The sequence below is a fragment of the Haemaphysalis longicornis genome, unplaced genomic scaffold, assembly GCF_048455015.1.
Source record: "Haemaphysalis longicornis isolate Haplotype H1 unplaced genomic scaffold, Haemaphysalis longicornis Haplotype H1 scaffold_4, whole genome shotgun sequence".
NCBI classification, from domain to species: domain Eukaryota; kingdom Metazoa; phylum Arthropoda; class Arachnida; order Ixodida; family Ixodidae; genus Haemaphysalis; species Haemaphysalis longicornis.
The window spans coordinates 46,434,183-46,449,545 of record NW_027526361.1 but is presented as its reverse complement, the minus strand read 5'-3'; the positions used below and the strand labels follow the sequence as shown (position 1 = coordinate 46,449,545).

At 50.9% G+C, this 15,363-nt stretch overlaps 1 protein-coding gene across 1 annotated transcript in view; it reads left to right on the top strand.

Moving 5' to 3' along the window:
* Atos (atos homolog atossa) overlaps nucleotides 1–15,363 on the top strand; it is a gene marked incomplete at its 5' end in the record, with an annotated part of 46,553 nt that overhangs the window by 13,560 nt on the left and 17,630 nt on the right. The window contains 2 exon segments of the mRNA XM_077706632.1: nucleotides 12,534–12,724; nucleotides 14,221–14,417. Coding sequence (XP_077562758.1) covers nucleotides 12,534–12,724; nucleotides 14,221–14,417 — 388 coding nt within the window.

The following is a 15,363-nucleotide window of genomic DNA, read 5'->3' as shown; positions in this document are numbered from 1 at the left end:
TGTGATTAAAAGTAGTACCAGAGTCCTTCAAAAGGCATTGAAGGACTCTGGTAGTACCTTTAAGTTTCGGAATTAATGCATAGAGAAAAATAATGTCCACTGAGAGCTTTGTAGGCCGTCTTAGACATAGCTGAAACTAGTCTTCGCCCTATCTGTCCTAATCAGACTGCGAGAGGTGGTGGGTGCAGCACTTGAACAGCGTCGGAAGGCGTCAACTGTCCATCATTAATTTGCGAGCGCTTCGTCTTCTCGTTTTGTCGGTGTGCTTGGTTTAATGTAGCTCTGACGACTGCCTTTCAACCGGGGATCCTGTCGCGTTTCTGTCGACAGTTGGCTGTAATGAGCAGAAAACTCGGCTGTTCGTCGTGTCCGCGCGTCGCTATGATCATCATCATCATCATCATACAGAAATAGTGTAGGCATGCAAAAAAATTAGTATCTAGAAAAATTGTCAGTGTGTTGGTTAGTAACTATACGATAACTTTTACTTAAGAACTTGTGCAGCTTTCCCGCTCATGGCAGTCCTTTCAACAGGGATTACTCTGTGGTTATTTATGTAAAACATTTTCGCGCAGCTACTATTGAGGGTGAAAACTTGCTTTGTGCACAGTTTCAAGTCTAGCACGTTGCGCGATTAAGCTCGAGAGCCATGGAAACTATCCCATACAAATGCACAGGGAGTAAGATTTGACAGCGAATTACACAAAGAAATATTCAGAATCCCGGAAAGTTACTTTGAATTTTTCATTTCCACGTTGATTTCTTGCTTTGTGCCAAATATCTTCTTCCTGAAGTGGTTTTGCTAGGTTCCTGAGAGGTCGGAATTTTGAGCGAGAAAGCTGGAGATGTCGTAGAAGATTCGAGTGGTCATAGTTAGTCCGGAGCCCTTCACTGCGGCGCGCCTCGTAGCCCAAGCGTGTCTTCTGGGAGTTAAGCCCTAAAAATTTTGAAAAAAAAAATTAAGAAGGTCCTCTAATTCAACTTGTACAAGCGTCTCTCGGTCCACTGATGTCACGTTCCTCGTAGTCGACGCCCACGGAGTGCGCGGCCAGCCTTCCTCGCGCTGTGCGCGTGGTCGTGACAGCTTTGTGTACGAATATCTGCTGCTGACAGGCGCATTCGTCCGACACCTATTGTCCATTGTCTCGCGTCACGCTCGGGACGAGCATGCCTTCGAGCTCGTGGCCGATGCGCGCTCTCTTTCTCCCTCTTTCAATCACCGTCAACCTTCAAATCCGTGCAACATTCTTGCTGTATGTTCGGGGTTTCTCAAAACTGCCTCGCTGTCTCATGTTTATCGAGTGGCCGTCGGCGCGAAGCGCGTTGCCTCTGTGCGATGCTTATGCGTTATTTCAGAGTAGCTCGATCCTCATCGAGGCACGCGAATATGCAGACAGCTGGCCCATTCCCGCGCAAGTTTTGTTCTGTTTGCTGTAAATTCTGGGAATTTATTTCTTTTTAGTCGGGCTGTCAGTGGCATTGTAAACAGCCGCTACGAACGTAGACAGAAAAACAAGCTGCTCGTTCTGCTGACGTGTAAAACCTGTAATTCTTCTGCAAAAATAAAATGAGAAATTAAATCTTTCATAAAAAAAGATTTGTTCGCAGCATTTCTTCTTATTCATAGAGCTGATAAATTTAGAAATACGCAGTAAACCGCGAAAATTGGAGCAATATTAGATGAAGTCCAATTTTCCTAAGTTAATTATTTTGTGCGCTGGCGAGTCGAATTTCCTAAGTTATTTATTTTGTGCGCTGGCGAGGTTCAGTCGTTTGGCCAGTAAGAAGGACGGCGTACTTTAGTGATTTAATCCTTGTAGCTACGTGTGCGTAGTTTTAATTTATTGTTTGATTTATTTGCGGATGCTGCCGTATGAGCAATTTACAAATACAGAGTGCACAACTATATGCGCGTGCACGCAGGATACTCATGCGCCTGCTAAATGTTCGGATAAATGTCTGTAGCTTGAGTTGCTCTATTGCAACTGGGCCCTAAAATCCGTCATTCAGATTTTAATTAAGAAGTTGTAGCTAACTATTTGTTTAGTTAGTGATTGTCATATTTCAGCTTCAACCGCGGTTGATGTAAAGGTAGAGAAGTGAACTTTTATTCACAACAGGCAAAATGTCTTTGCTCGCCCCCCCCCCCCCCCCTTTTTTTTTTCCTTTTAACTCACCTTCCCTGTTCGCGAAAGTATCGCTGTAGTATTCGCCGTTCGAGCGAATGTTGGAGTAGCGTCTCGGTTGTTCGTTTAATCCTGAATCCACGACATTGCATGCAATTCTTTACGTTAGCGTAATTTGCACTGAAAAGTATCCTCCTCGGATGAAACGAAAAACTTTTAGTGCGAACGTTTGCAAGCTTGGGATTGCTGCAAATCACGTTTCCTCCTTCATGTACAACTTCGAAGGATATGTCCCGTAATCTCCTCGCTGCTGAAGGCTGCTGCTGTTCTAGCGGAAATTTGTGCGGCGTTGTAAAAAAAAAACAATCCCAGGTAGTCTGGCAGTGCGGCGTAACACATGACCGGAAAAGGGCGCGTATGCGCACGCGTCTCCCGCTCCGAAAACCGGTTTGGCTGCCGGAAGACCCCCGGATAGGCCGCTCCCGCGCACGTCCAACCTTCTAGATAATTTGCCGCGCCGCGTCGGAAACCGGATCGCTCGGACGCGCATGTGCCTGCCGCTTGAGAGATAGGAGTGTTGACCCGAAACTTCAAAGCTGAGATAACGATGTAAAATGCTTCCCTTTTATCAGGAGATATCTCCCAGCAAGTTTCTGCAGTAGCCGTTTAGTGTAACATATTTTAAATCTATTTTAACCCTCTCATGCATGAATTAAATCCAGAGAATACAAAAATTGTTTTGCACCAAAAAGTATTCGCAGGGGCCACAAAGACTATGAAAAAATTTATTTCAAGTGATCAAGAGCCTCTGTATGAAAGTATCAACGTGTCCCCATTTGAGGACATCATGCTTTAAGTTGATATTTTTCTTTGGTTTCAGCACACATGAGATATATAATACTCTAATCATTCTATTGAGCATTCATGCTAAAACACTGGTAGAAACAATTGCAATTCAAAATGGAATGCTGAAGATCAGTCTTGCACATTCAGCTTAGGTGCTGTGGAAGGACTGGAAGCACTCGGGACACAGAGGCACGTTGCACCGACCGCAGAGGTACCTTGTCTTGCTGTGGCAGGCAAGGCTTCGACAGCGGCTGGCGTACTTTTGTTCGCTCTTCTTTGGGAAATGGCGCCCGCCATCGAGCCTCTTTTCCAGGGGCACATGGTTGAACACTCTCTTCTTTATGGGGGCTGTCGGCGAATTGTTGGATGGCCGTCCTCGTCGCTTCGAGCTCTGTGCTGCTTCACCACGAAATATGAGCGCCTTGGCAACGCGACTTCGGAACTCAAGTTGGTCCATTGGATGCTCCACACCTTTGTCCCACCTCCACACAATCCAGGCGTTCACAACTGCGGCGTTTAGTAGATGGAAGAAAATCCTCAAGTAGCCCCTCTTATTCCGGACGTCGTTTCTGTACCTTGCAATCAAGGAATCCACGAGGTCAACACCTCCCATGTGTTTGTTGTAAAGTTCCACGGAGTACGGCCGGGTGACATCCATTACTTTTCTCTCTTTTCTGTTGTACCTTTTGGTAGTGCCTTCAGGCTGCCGTCCGGCGTAGCTGGAAACAACGTGAACAAGCGAGTTGTCCAGCCACCTTGTCACTGTGATGTTGTCGGCTGAGGTGCAAATTGATGTGCTTCCCCTTCCATCCGCTTTGAGCTCCTTCAAGGGCTTGAGCTTTTTATCCGCTCCTTGCAGACGGTTTGCACGGCATGTACCGACAAACAATATTCCATCCCCTCTCAGTTTCCTGACCAGGGCCATAGATGTGAATAAGTTATCAGCATAAACTTTATAATTTTTCCTTTCAAGTCCCTTGGACAACCTGATGACAACTTCTCCGGCCATACCAATTTCGCTTGAAACATTGGATCGCCCCCCTGTTGCGCCTTGGTATACCTCAAAACGGTAAATGTAGCCAGACACTCCTGCTCTCACCCATACCTTGAAACCCCAGCGCTTCGGCTTACTTGGAAGATATTGCTTTATGGAGGAGCGCCCCTTGAATGGTATCACCATCTCGTCGGCGGATTGGTATTCCTCGGGATCAACTGCCGAGCAAAATGCTTCGTTGAGTGCATCAATGACTGGCCTCATTCCAGCTACGCGGTCATTCTGGAAGCTCAGAGTGTCGCTGTTGTCTTTGAAATGCAGAAATCTTCGAATCTCCTCAAAACGGTTGACAGGCATTGAATCGGCGACAAGGTCCATTCGAAGTCCGGATTCCGTTGACCAGTAATTTCTGATTCTAGGATATCTGATGTAAGTCATTACCAGGCATATGCCAAGGAAGACTTTTAGCTCTCGCAGTGTCAACCTGAGGTTCTCTTTCCCTTTTTGCACGGCATACAAGTTTGTCTGAAAAATGATGTGCTCCAGTAACGATTCAGGAAAAAGAGCCAGGAAGTAGTCAATGGGGAGCGCACCGTGCACATTGACTTTATGCTTACCAAGGAAATCGGGAGCCTTTCCTGCCCAGTCGTTGTCTTTGTCGGCGATCCACGGTGTGCTGTTCTTGCTCACCATAGATGTTCTGGAGGGGGCTTTAGCTGCACCAGAGCTTGTCAAAGCGCCGTTATCACGCACAGGCTCGCTGTCTTCACTTTCGTCTCCCGAGCTGCTCGAAGTGCCAATATCGGTGAGGAGCTGCTCCCAATCATCCGCTTCGGAATCGTCACCAGAATCAGAGGAGAGCTCTAAAAGAGCATCAATTTCTTCCCTGGAAAGTCCCCGCCTGGAACACATCTTCGAAATGTGTGGTTTTGCCCAAGGTTTATGGAAGCGGGAGACTTTTTCACATTCAATAAACCGCGCAAAAGCAAACTCAACGATGCACGTAAAGCGCGGGAAAAAACAAGCACTTTCAGCACTGGCTTGGCATTTTACGAGTATTATTTTTTTTGGTGGCGCTGCAGGTAAGGCTATACGTTTCTTGCATATTGTCCCCACTTGAGGACATCTGTTCTTTTCTTTCTCTACGGCCCACCGCCAAGAAGAAAACTTTAACAAAAGAAGCTCATAATATTCAGGAATTGTTCTTTGCGACCATATTTTTTGTAGTTGAAAAACACCATAACCTGTAGAGCAAATGTTTTTTGTTTTTTGGGAACATTGAACGACCTCAAGCAAGCCTACTGCCCCTCAGAACCTGGCGATTTAAGAAACACATACAGCTAGCGCCATCTGTGAAACAAGTTAGGAACTCTGACGCGTCCTCAATTGAGGACACTATGCGGCTAATAGCTCGATGCAAGTAACTGGATGATGTCTGTAGTAAGATAAATATGTGTCCTCATATGAGGCCCGTATGCATGAAAGGGTTAATCTCTGCCCGCACGAGAAAGCCCAGAGCGGGCCAGCGTGACATCATCTGCTACTTGCCCCAAACTGTCGACGTCGGGGTTCCCGTGACGACGTAGCCGGCGCGCTGACTGCGGTTGGCGCTCGCTGGTACATTGTGTGTACACGTCATGTTTTTAGCACTGACGTCATGCTGCCCTCGGTTGGTCTGAGCGAGCGCGTGCGCTGGCTCTCTCGCGCGTCCAGACAAGCAGCGGTCCGACAAGAATGGTGACGTCACGTGATACCTCCTCTCATGGCGGCCGCTCGGCGTTCGCTTTGTCGAAACCGAAACTGGCGCGAATAACAGACGCTGTAAATGATTGTTTACGCTGCGATTGATCGTCTAATCTGTCATTCTATGATTAGTGGGCTGGTAGGCACGCATAGCAGCGAAAAAAACCTAACAAGAAAATTTCGTGTCAGTACTCCTTAAATTCGAGCCCTGGAGCTTGCCCGCCTTTTGCCTTCGTTGCCTCAGGCAAGATGTCGTCGCTGAAAGCCACCTGTGATCTGATCATAGGCCCGAACAGCGGTGGGAAATGTTTTTCCTCTTATCTGTGTGCGCGCGTGCTTATAAGATCGCACGGAGCAATGCGTGCGTCTCCCGGATCGGTCGTGGAGGGCAGGAGGGGAGGGTGCATGTGCTCGGTGTGGGGGCTGAGAGAAGGAATCTGCCGCTACAACTGCAGCGTCCAGAAATAAGTCGCACGAAGCCTCCCGTCGAGGAAGTGCTCTCGCGCTAAACGGGACTGAATCCGGACCTTGTTCTCGCGCGTTATGTAAGCCGATTGGAGCGTTTCGCGGTGGCTCCCTCTGGCCGCTTTAAATGGGCCGCGAAACTACCCGTCGAGGGGGGAGCGATGGTCGAGTAGTTTTCTCCTTAGCTTCTTCATTTCGGACTGCACCTGCTCGTTTCCTGAAGGCGAGGCGATGCGGTGTAGCTGTTCTCGTATTGGGAGCCTCAGAGACTTCTCTTTTTTAACACGAAAGTGTTTTATTCCCGGATACACAAAGATTTCGCTGACGTCATATCCGTCACGGAAATGACGCCAGTGCACCTTTGCCGAAGCGACCCTCTAGCAGGACGTCGCTCGCCAAGCATACCCACGAGACAGCTGCCGACCCGCAAATCATGCTCAGCTGCAGATTTCGCTGCACATTTCACTTTCGAAAATTACCGATTCCTATGACAGAGGAATCAACCAGTTTTTTCGAACATTTACCGGTAACGTGCGCTTCATGCGAGCTGGGATTTCACGTGGCGCACCTCGAGGTCCAGCGGCTACATAACGCAACTTTGGTTTGTTCCAAAGATTGTCTCGTGAGAATAACAATCGCGCTAATTTTAACGCGAATTTCCGCCGGTGATGCGGCAGAGGTTGTGTGTTGGTACTGGAGGGAGTGCTAAATATGTGAAAACAGTGTTTGGGTGATAGAGATAGTCGATGCCGCTAAGGGCTATTTCATTTTGTAGCTTATTGATTCTTTTGGGTTAGGTGCAAGCAGCTCAGCTAGATAATATGAAAAACAGGCGATAGCGTCCCGACACTCCCGCGAATTTCTTGCGGACCCCTATGACGTCACAAGCGTCACGTGCTGTGATTGGCGGCCACCGAAAAAATCTGCCGCCAGTGCTTCTGGTTTCGTTTGATTGCGCCGCTTGATGCTAACATTTAGTCAACGCCCCAAGTACTTTTTTCCCCCTCAGTGACGTCACTGCTGCCGTTGAGTTGCGGGGAATTTGTCAGAATCAGACAGTTTTGTGTGTGTGTGTGTGTGTGTGTGTGTGTGTGTGTGTGTGTGTGTGTGTGTGTGTGTGTGTGTGTGTGTGTGTGTGTGTGTGTGTGTGTGTGTGTGTGTGTGTGTGTGTGTGTGACAAACTTCTTAGGGCTAGGATGGAGTTGGAGGAGTTATTAAATGTTATTTATTAAAACTTAAATTAAAATTCCTGTTCTCTACATGGCGTCTAACTCCCCAAATACGGACGAGGATTTCACCCGCCATGCGTGTCGTGTAGTCGACTATAGGCTCGCCGCTTATAACAAGCTGTTATACAGTTTATACTGTACTCGTGTGCGGCTTCCACTGTGGTTCATGCAAGATCACGTGTTCGCCGGATTCATACAGCCACGCCTGGAGATAAGGTTACGTGAGACTCGTTGCTTTGCCGCGGCGTTTCTGCCGAGTAGCCCAGGCGGCGTCGTCGAGTGGTTCGCCTCGCGTCAATTCCGGTGCAGCGCGTGCGGGGTGTCCCCGGCCCAGTGACTGCGATCGGTGCCAAGGCTCTGCGGCCTTCCTCGGCAGACAACGCGAAGGGCACCGGTCATTGTGCCACCCCCTCCTCCCACCTTGCGCTTTGCCGCTCTTCCCCGCCGACGTCAGCCCCGCGTTCCGTGTCGTAAGAGGTCAGCCCGGCGGCGCTCTCTTGCGCTGCGGCGTCCCAGTGGCCCACTTACGCGACGCGCTGGCGTCCTCCGTACGTGGTGTGCCACGCGCGCTGTTAAACCACTCTCCTCCTCCTCCCCTCCGTCTTTCTGCTGCCGCTGCAGCACGCCGTCGCCCCTTTCCGTTTTTCCAACAACTTTCACCGTTATCCCCTCGTTTCCTGGGCCACTCCGGCATCTCTCCCCTTCCTGGAGACTCTTGGACTTGTAGTTTCTCCGTATTTTTTTCCGTTAAGGCCCGTTCACACTTGCGACAAAAACGACGCGATTTCTGTCGCAACGACAAGAATTGGTCGAGACCTAACGACAAAAGCGATCGCCCGGGCGACCAAAGCGACAGAAATCGCATCGCTTCTATTGCTCCAGTCGCAAGTGTGAACGGGCCTTGACACTGTCGTGCGCGGTGCTCTAAACGCGACTCCAGCAGTTATTTTACTGTGGTAGTGATTGATTTTAAAAAGGAATGTCGACAAAAAGAAAAAAAATGGCCAGTTTATTTTTTTAGCTCTTTCAATTCAGACAGGATCAATCTTTAAGCGATTTCACAAGTTGCGTGCGGCACTGTGTGCTACACGCCTGTTAACCAATCCACCTAAGGAGCGCGTCCAGCTCACCGTGAAGTTCTACTGACGGCGGCTGAAAAAGTGCGACACCTTGGACGAGCATTTCCGCTCTCCAGCTGTGCGTGTGGAACTTCTAGCGTCGCTGCTGCTGCGCGCAGCTTGTGAACTAGATTGTCGTTTGCCTGCATCTGAAATTGGTGCAACAACTCGTCGTTCCGTAAACGAAGCTTTGAGACGTTTAATTCATTTCGCGCGCTAGTCCTAGTTGTTGCCGAGAAAGAGCTATACCCATTAAAAAAGTTCCTCCCAGTAGGAGCTTTACTTTCTGGTCGCGGAGGTAACTTCAACCAGGAATTGTCGACGGCACCAGTTCGCGTCTGTGGGTTGCGTTACGCACTTGTCCAGTTGGCAGGGTCGTCGTCGAGGCCCGGTTAGGGCGCCGATCCGCCCGTGACGCAGCCAGCCAACGCCCGGCAACAACTGGGCGATTCTTTCGTGCTGGCGCCGGAGCTTGTGGACGTCATGGCGGCCGGAGAAACCGCGCTGGCGTCGTCCGGCGGCGAGTAAAAGTTGAGACTGCGTGACGCGGAGGGATCATCCCCTCGCTCTTGCCGCGTGGTTACCAGAGCGCGGAAGGCCGGCAGCGCGGTGTGCTAGATATGCCCCGGCCCAGTGGATTTCTAGGTCGCCCAGTGGAACCCTTTCCGGAGGGCGTCTGCGGCACTGCGCGCGTTTCCTGCTACCTCAAGGAGGCGTTGTTGGCTGGGGCTGTAATAAGAGAGGCAGTGGCCGAAGAGTCGGCTGTTCCGTCTATGCGGACGCTGCTGCACTGTTCTTTCTTCTTATCCTTTCTGTGTTTCCCCTGTATACACGCTTATCCTACCTGGGAGCAGCCCAGTCCACCTGGAGCGGGGAGCGGAAATATCTTGGTTTTGCGCTCTGTAAACCTTTTCCTGGTCAATATGCGGGTGCTCGAATGCTTACCGTGCACACGAAATGAAAATTTCCCACCTTAATTCACTTTCCAAAAAACTGTGGTTGATTTCTCTGTCATGGGAATCGGTAAAACACGGAAGTGAAATGTGCTGCGAAATCTGCAGCTGAGCATGATTTGCGGGTCGGCAGCTGTCTTGTGGGTGTGCTTGGTGAGCGACGTCTGCTGGCGGGTCGCTTCGGCAAGAAGTACTGGCGTCATTAGTGAAACCTTGGTGTACCCCGGCATAAAAAACTTGCAACTTCAAACCCGAAAATGAACAACCAAATAACGCACGCTTTAGTGCTAAAGGTTGCTTCCCCGCAAGAAGACCCTGTGTGCAGGGGTGCACCCCTTACAGGCCGCTTGCTTCGTTTTACTGGCGTCACTTCCGTGACGGATGTGACGTAAGTGAAATCTTTGTGAATCCAGGAATAAAACACGTTCGTGTTAAAAATGAGCAGCAGTTCGCGGAGCCGCCTGTATATTGCGACAGAACACGGTTCGTGGTGGCAGACGCTAGCAGCTGTACGCCTGGCCTACACAAACGCCAAGAATTATGTTACTGGTGACTGTATCTGAAAGTGGCTGCGCCGTTGCACACAGGTCGTTCGTTTTCTCGCTGCGAGTGCTCCGGGACGGGCTTAGGAATTCTTTCTGTTGGGCGCTAGTTCGCCGATGAAATGAGGCGCCCACGTAGTATTCAAAGCGGGTTGGAGGTTCGGACTCGTGTGGTTGCGTGTGCCCCCTGGCTCAAATCGAGACGCTGCTTCGTTGCGCATCGTCCTCGGAAGCACTTGCGGAAGCGGAACGGACCCCTGCGTGTCTGTGTGGCACTCATTATTGATGGCCTTGCTAATTATAACGCCCCCATCGGTCTTCGTTGTTCCGTTGCGTGATGCGCCGCGTGCATGCAGTACGCACCTTTACCGGAAGAACACTGCGTACACTTCGGCCTTCGACGACCGGCGTTTTGTTTTTACTTTACTTCCTGTGGCGCGCTTGTAAAAGCGATGTCAGGTACTCCCTTAGCAAACAGGGGAGCACGTTGACGCATTCTTGAACGACACGCGAGAGTGGTGACATGGAACCACTGACGCGACAGTGTACAGTGTTGGCGCGAGCTATAGCTGGCGGTGACCAAAAAATTGACAATGTGATTATTCGGAGTTGGCGGGCATCCTCTGTTTCATCCAGTATAAATTATCGGGGTAGTTGTCGGCGAACGCCGTGATAGTTTCCCTTGGCAAATAATCCGTTTTGACACTTCACCGGGCGTGTGGTCGTTGTGGAGCACCTTTGAGAAAGAGGCCTCGTGGCACGGACGCGATGAACAGCTGGCAGCCAACGCTGTCGAATTCCCAGTGCTGCATGCTCGACGCGATTGGAGGACCAGACGCAGGGATGGTGCATCCAGCACCGATAGCGATTGCCGGAGCGCGCGTGCCGGCCAAAGTCAGTTGCGACGCCGCAGGCCACGTCGAGATGCCGGCGGCCGGCCTGCGCGCTTGCCTCGGCAGGCACTTCCTCCCATGATTGAAGAGCTTTTCATCCCCACATCCTGGCTCTTGCGCGGCTCCCACACGCTACCTAACGGCCTACTGATGACGATGGTGGTGATAACCTTGAGACCGCGGGCAGGCTTCGCGGGGAGGATATAGACAAAAAACTGGCAGCAAATGGGGGTTGAAAGACGATAGCCCTGCCACGCCCCCTTTTCTTCCCTCCTCCTGTTCCTTCCGTTCTTCACCTCCTCTCTTGCAGTCCTCCTCCCCTCCGTCCTTTATGACTCCTGACACAACCCTACTGTCCTCGTCCTCCTCTCTCCTCCAATCTTCCCCGGCAGCGGCGGCCGCTTTTCTGATGGAGGCGAAAAGCAAAAACGCCCGTGTGTACCGAGATTTCGGCGCACGTTAAAGGCCCCCAGGCGGTCAAAATTAATCCGGAGCCCTCCACTGCGGTGCGCCTCATCGCCTGCATTGCGTCGGCGCGTTAATTAAACACTACAATGAATCAAATCAATCCTCCAGTTTTCCCTCCCTAGGCCCACTCCCTTTACCCATTCCCCCTTCAATACCCCCTTCGCACTCCTCTCCACTCCCCTCTCTCATCACATTCTCCTTCTCTCTGTCCTCTTCCCCGCTCCAGCCCTCTCTATGCTACCCTTTCTCCTCCCTTCTGACCCTCTACGTCGTGTTACTCCTTTCCCCATCCCTTCTGTTCTCCTTTCTCCTCCCTACCTTACCATTCCCTCCGCATCCCCTTGCTTCTGCACTTTCTCATCCTTCATTCCCTCCCCCCACTCTACGCTCTATGATAGCCATCTTCATCCTCTTGTCCATATTTTCCCTTCTCTCTGACTCTCCCTTTTCCCCTCTCTGACTCTCCCTTTCCCCATCCGCACTTGTCCTCCCCTCTCTTTCTCCTTCCCCAATCAAATCACAAATGCCAGTTTTCCCCTCTCCCCTTCATATTACCCCCTCCAATCGCAGTACTCACCCTCGCTTTACTCTGTTCTGAGTCCTCCCTGTTCACCCCCTTCCTGCATGTTGTATCCCATCCCCTTCTCCCTCTCCCTTCTATAGTCCCTTCACCCTCTGTACACCTCTTACCCAACTCCACCTTCTCCACTGTGTCCCTCTTCCCTCACTAGTCACTTGTCCACCATTTCCTAGTGGGTCAGTAACCTACTGGAGAGCTGTTTCGTCTCACCAGTAACATTAGGCTGACTCAAGCAACAGGCGGATTAAAATGTTCGTGCCTAGGTACCCCAAGAACAACTAATGAAAGAAGTGCCAACGAAGAGCACTCCTCTTGCCTGACTTCCCAACTTTTCCAGTGGTAGATCCAGGAGAAGTAGAGGGGTGTGGTAGTGAGGTCCCCCACTCCTTCCCCTCCAAGTGCTCGGCGCCTTGCACGCTTTTTTCTTTATTTGGAAGAAACAGGTGCAGCCTGTCTCTGAGCGCTTACCACATTATGTGCGTGTGTGCTGCTTCCTGCATCGTGCTTGGATTGGCATGTTATGAGAGTGAGTTTGGTACAGAGCTCTTTGCACCCCTCTCTCCCCACCCCCTGCAGAGATGCACGGTCCGGCCGTGGTGGAGGAGGTGAAGACGGACCCGTTTGACTTCTTCATCGATGTGGGCAGCCTGGTGCTCGAGGGGCGGGTGCCGACCCGTTCGAGCAAGGGCTACGCCGAGGGCCTGCACTGCCCGCCTGCCAGCCAGGCACATGCGCGACACCAGTGCGACCCGGCCGCGGTGCTTGAGGTGCGGCCACCTTCCACCCGGGTCTTCTTCGCTCGAATGGCAAAGATGAAAAATTGTTTGGAGATGGTTTAGGATCACCCACTTGACTGCAGCATCTATAAAGCAAATGACTGATATCAGCGGTTTGGGAAGGCACAAAGTGATAGCGCTCCAGGGATTTTCAAATTTTAAACTGTATGACAATGGGTGGACAGTGGTTCAAAGGCTGTTGGTGCTGTAGGGGAGCTGTATGAGTGTTCGCGTGCATGCGTGTTTCTTGGGGTGGGGCTGTATTTCTTTTTAAGTCAGTGCGTCTGCTGCATAATTCATAGCGCTACCAGTGGGTGGTAATTATGCTTTAAACGAGTGTAATTCATCCCAACAGCAATGCAGTGGGAGGAAGCCTGTGCTTTCACTGCCTCGCTTATACTGAACACTGTACTACAGTACAGTTGAACAGTGCAGAGCACCCATCGGTAACTTGTTGAAAGAACAAAATATGTCTCTAGTTATACAGTTAAACCTCGTTAAAACGAAATTGAAGGGGTGCTAATATTTGCTCGTTATAACCAATATTTCGTTATAGCATTTATGCAAATATTGGGCACTGTACTTGGCCAAAACAAATAGCCGGCAAAATTGCATCGCACCGTATGGCGGTATACAGCAAAGTAACCGCATTCCGGAGATAAAAAGGAACATTCATGCACATACTTTATTGGAGTTCAATATACCTATCTCGTATGTCAAACACTCTTAGCTGCAAAGAAGTTCGTAATTGGACGTTAATGCATCTTTCTGATGCAGACGACGGCTCACTGAGCTTTGTGCCCGATGTGACTGCTTTTATGACAGCCACCTTCATGTGTAGGGTCTTTCGCTTCCCGCCTGGCATATTCGGGCTGCTCGAATCAGGCACGCAGCGCGATAAAAGATAAGCCTGAAACAGTAAAAATTAAATAAATAAAAAAAAAAACACACACACACAGCTTCAACAATGCAGCTCCTGCTGTGCGCGTTGGCGAGTGACAACAGTTGTGGGCGAGCGCGTCGCGGCCGTGCGTGCCACGTGCATTGGCTGCGTGCCGTGCACAGCGAGAGGAAGGTGGGAATGGCAAAATAATCTAGTAACGTTGGGATTGGCTTCACGGGAGCAGCGGATGCATGGCGCGCCGTCCAGCTTTGTGCGCGTTGCAGGAGTGTGCATGGCGGGAGTTTCGAGCTGCTAAACATCCACTTGTCGCCTTCTGCACCATCTCAAATCTGCATTGCGCATTTCTGCGAAATTGTCTCAAAATTGCAAAGCACTGCAAAGGCATGAAATTTGAATTGCATTGGGTGGCAGCAGTAAGTCGATAACGGTGCTGCAGCCCATTTAGGCGAATCACTGCTCTGCACTTCCGACAGCTTTCACATTGAGTGGAACGGCTTTAATTTTGTTGGTCCAGCTTTCGAGTGCGGGGAGTGCCTTTCTGTGCGTGGTTCAAGCGCCCTCTTGATGGCCTTGGCGTGTGCAGTGCCAGAAGTTTGAGCATGCCCTGAAGCACATGGCCCTGCTGTGGAAGAACAGCATCCCCATGGCCGTGGAGGTGCTGCTGTCGCCGGACTGTGCCCAGTGCGGGGATGCTGCGCCCACCGGCGTCGACCTGTCGTCGGCGCCGGACACGTCGCACCTGTTGCTCGAGCAGTGGTTCATCCACATGGTGCCCAGGCGGTGAGCCCTCTCCCCTGTCCCTTCTTTCTCCGTTGTTTTGTGCTGTGCTGTGATGTGCGTTTAATATGGCATGCTCTGCACTTCCCTTCTTTGAAGAACCCTCACCTCGCCATTCCAAGCTAATGGGATCACTGACCAGCGAACATTTCAATCTAGTGTTGGAAAATGTTTTCTTTCCTCGGAAAATGCTTCCCAAAACTACTCCTCTACTCGGTACACGGATGTTTCCCGTACCCCCGGAAACCTGCCCATGGCGTAAGAGTCACCAACACCAACAGCGCAGAACTAATGGCCGCTGCAGTTCTCATGACATCTATAAAGGCAGCAGAAGTACTTTCCACTGCTTTGGCCACTGCCACTGGGAACGACTACCTCACTGTAGTGACAAGCTCCCAAGCCATCTGCCGCAACTTCCTGCTAGCTCGCGTACCTCTCGTGGCCCTCAAAATTCTGCAAAGTGTGGGCCAGCTCCTGGAAATGCACGTCATCTGGACCCACGGACATGAGTCCTTCAAGGGAAAGAAGGTAGCACACGTTGCTGCCCGTATTCATACCCACCGAGTCGGTTGTTAAGAGAGCGAAGACATCCAGTCCCTTTGCCCTCCCAAGCCCACTCCCCTTTCATAAATCATGGAAATCCTAGTCCAGTACCGCCATAGACAACAGTTCCAGCCACCACACCCACATCTATCCAGAGCTGAGGTGACCACGTTTCGGCATCCTCAAATAAATTCCTATTCGCAGGGCACTCTCCTCCATGCCATGTACTACGCTACCTGTAATTTCTGCCCCCAACTTGGCACCTGTACCACAAGGCATGCAAGTGTTGGGAAACCCCACCACTTACCCCCAATCATCACCCAACCTGTGATCAGCGGGCGGGCCAGCACCGACCTCTCAATTCATTGGCATAGCTTGGGGGAGAGGGCCTGGGCAGCAGCGCGGA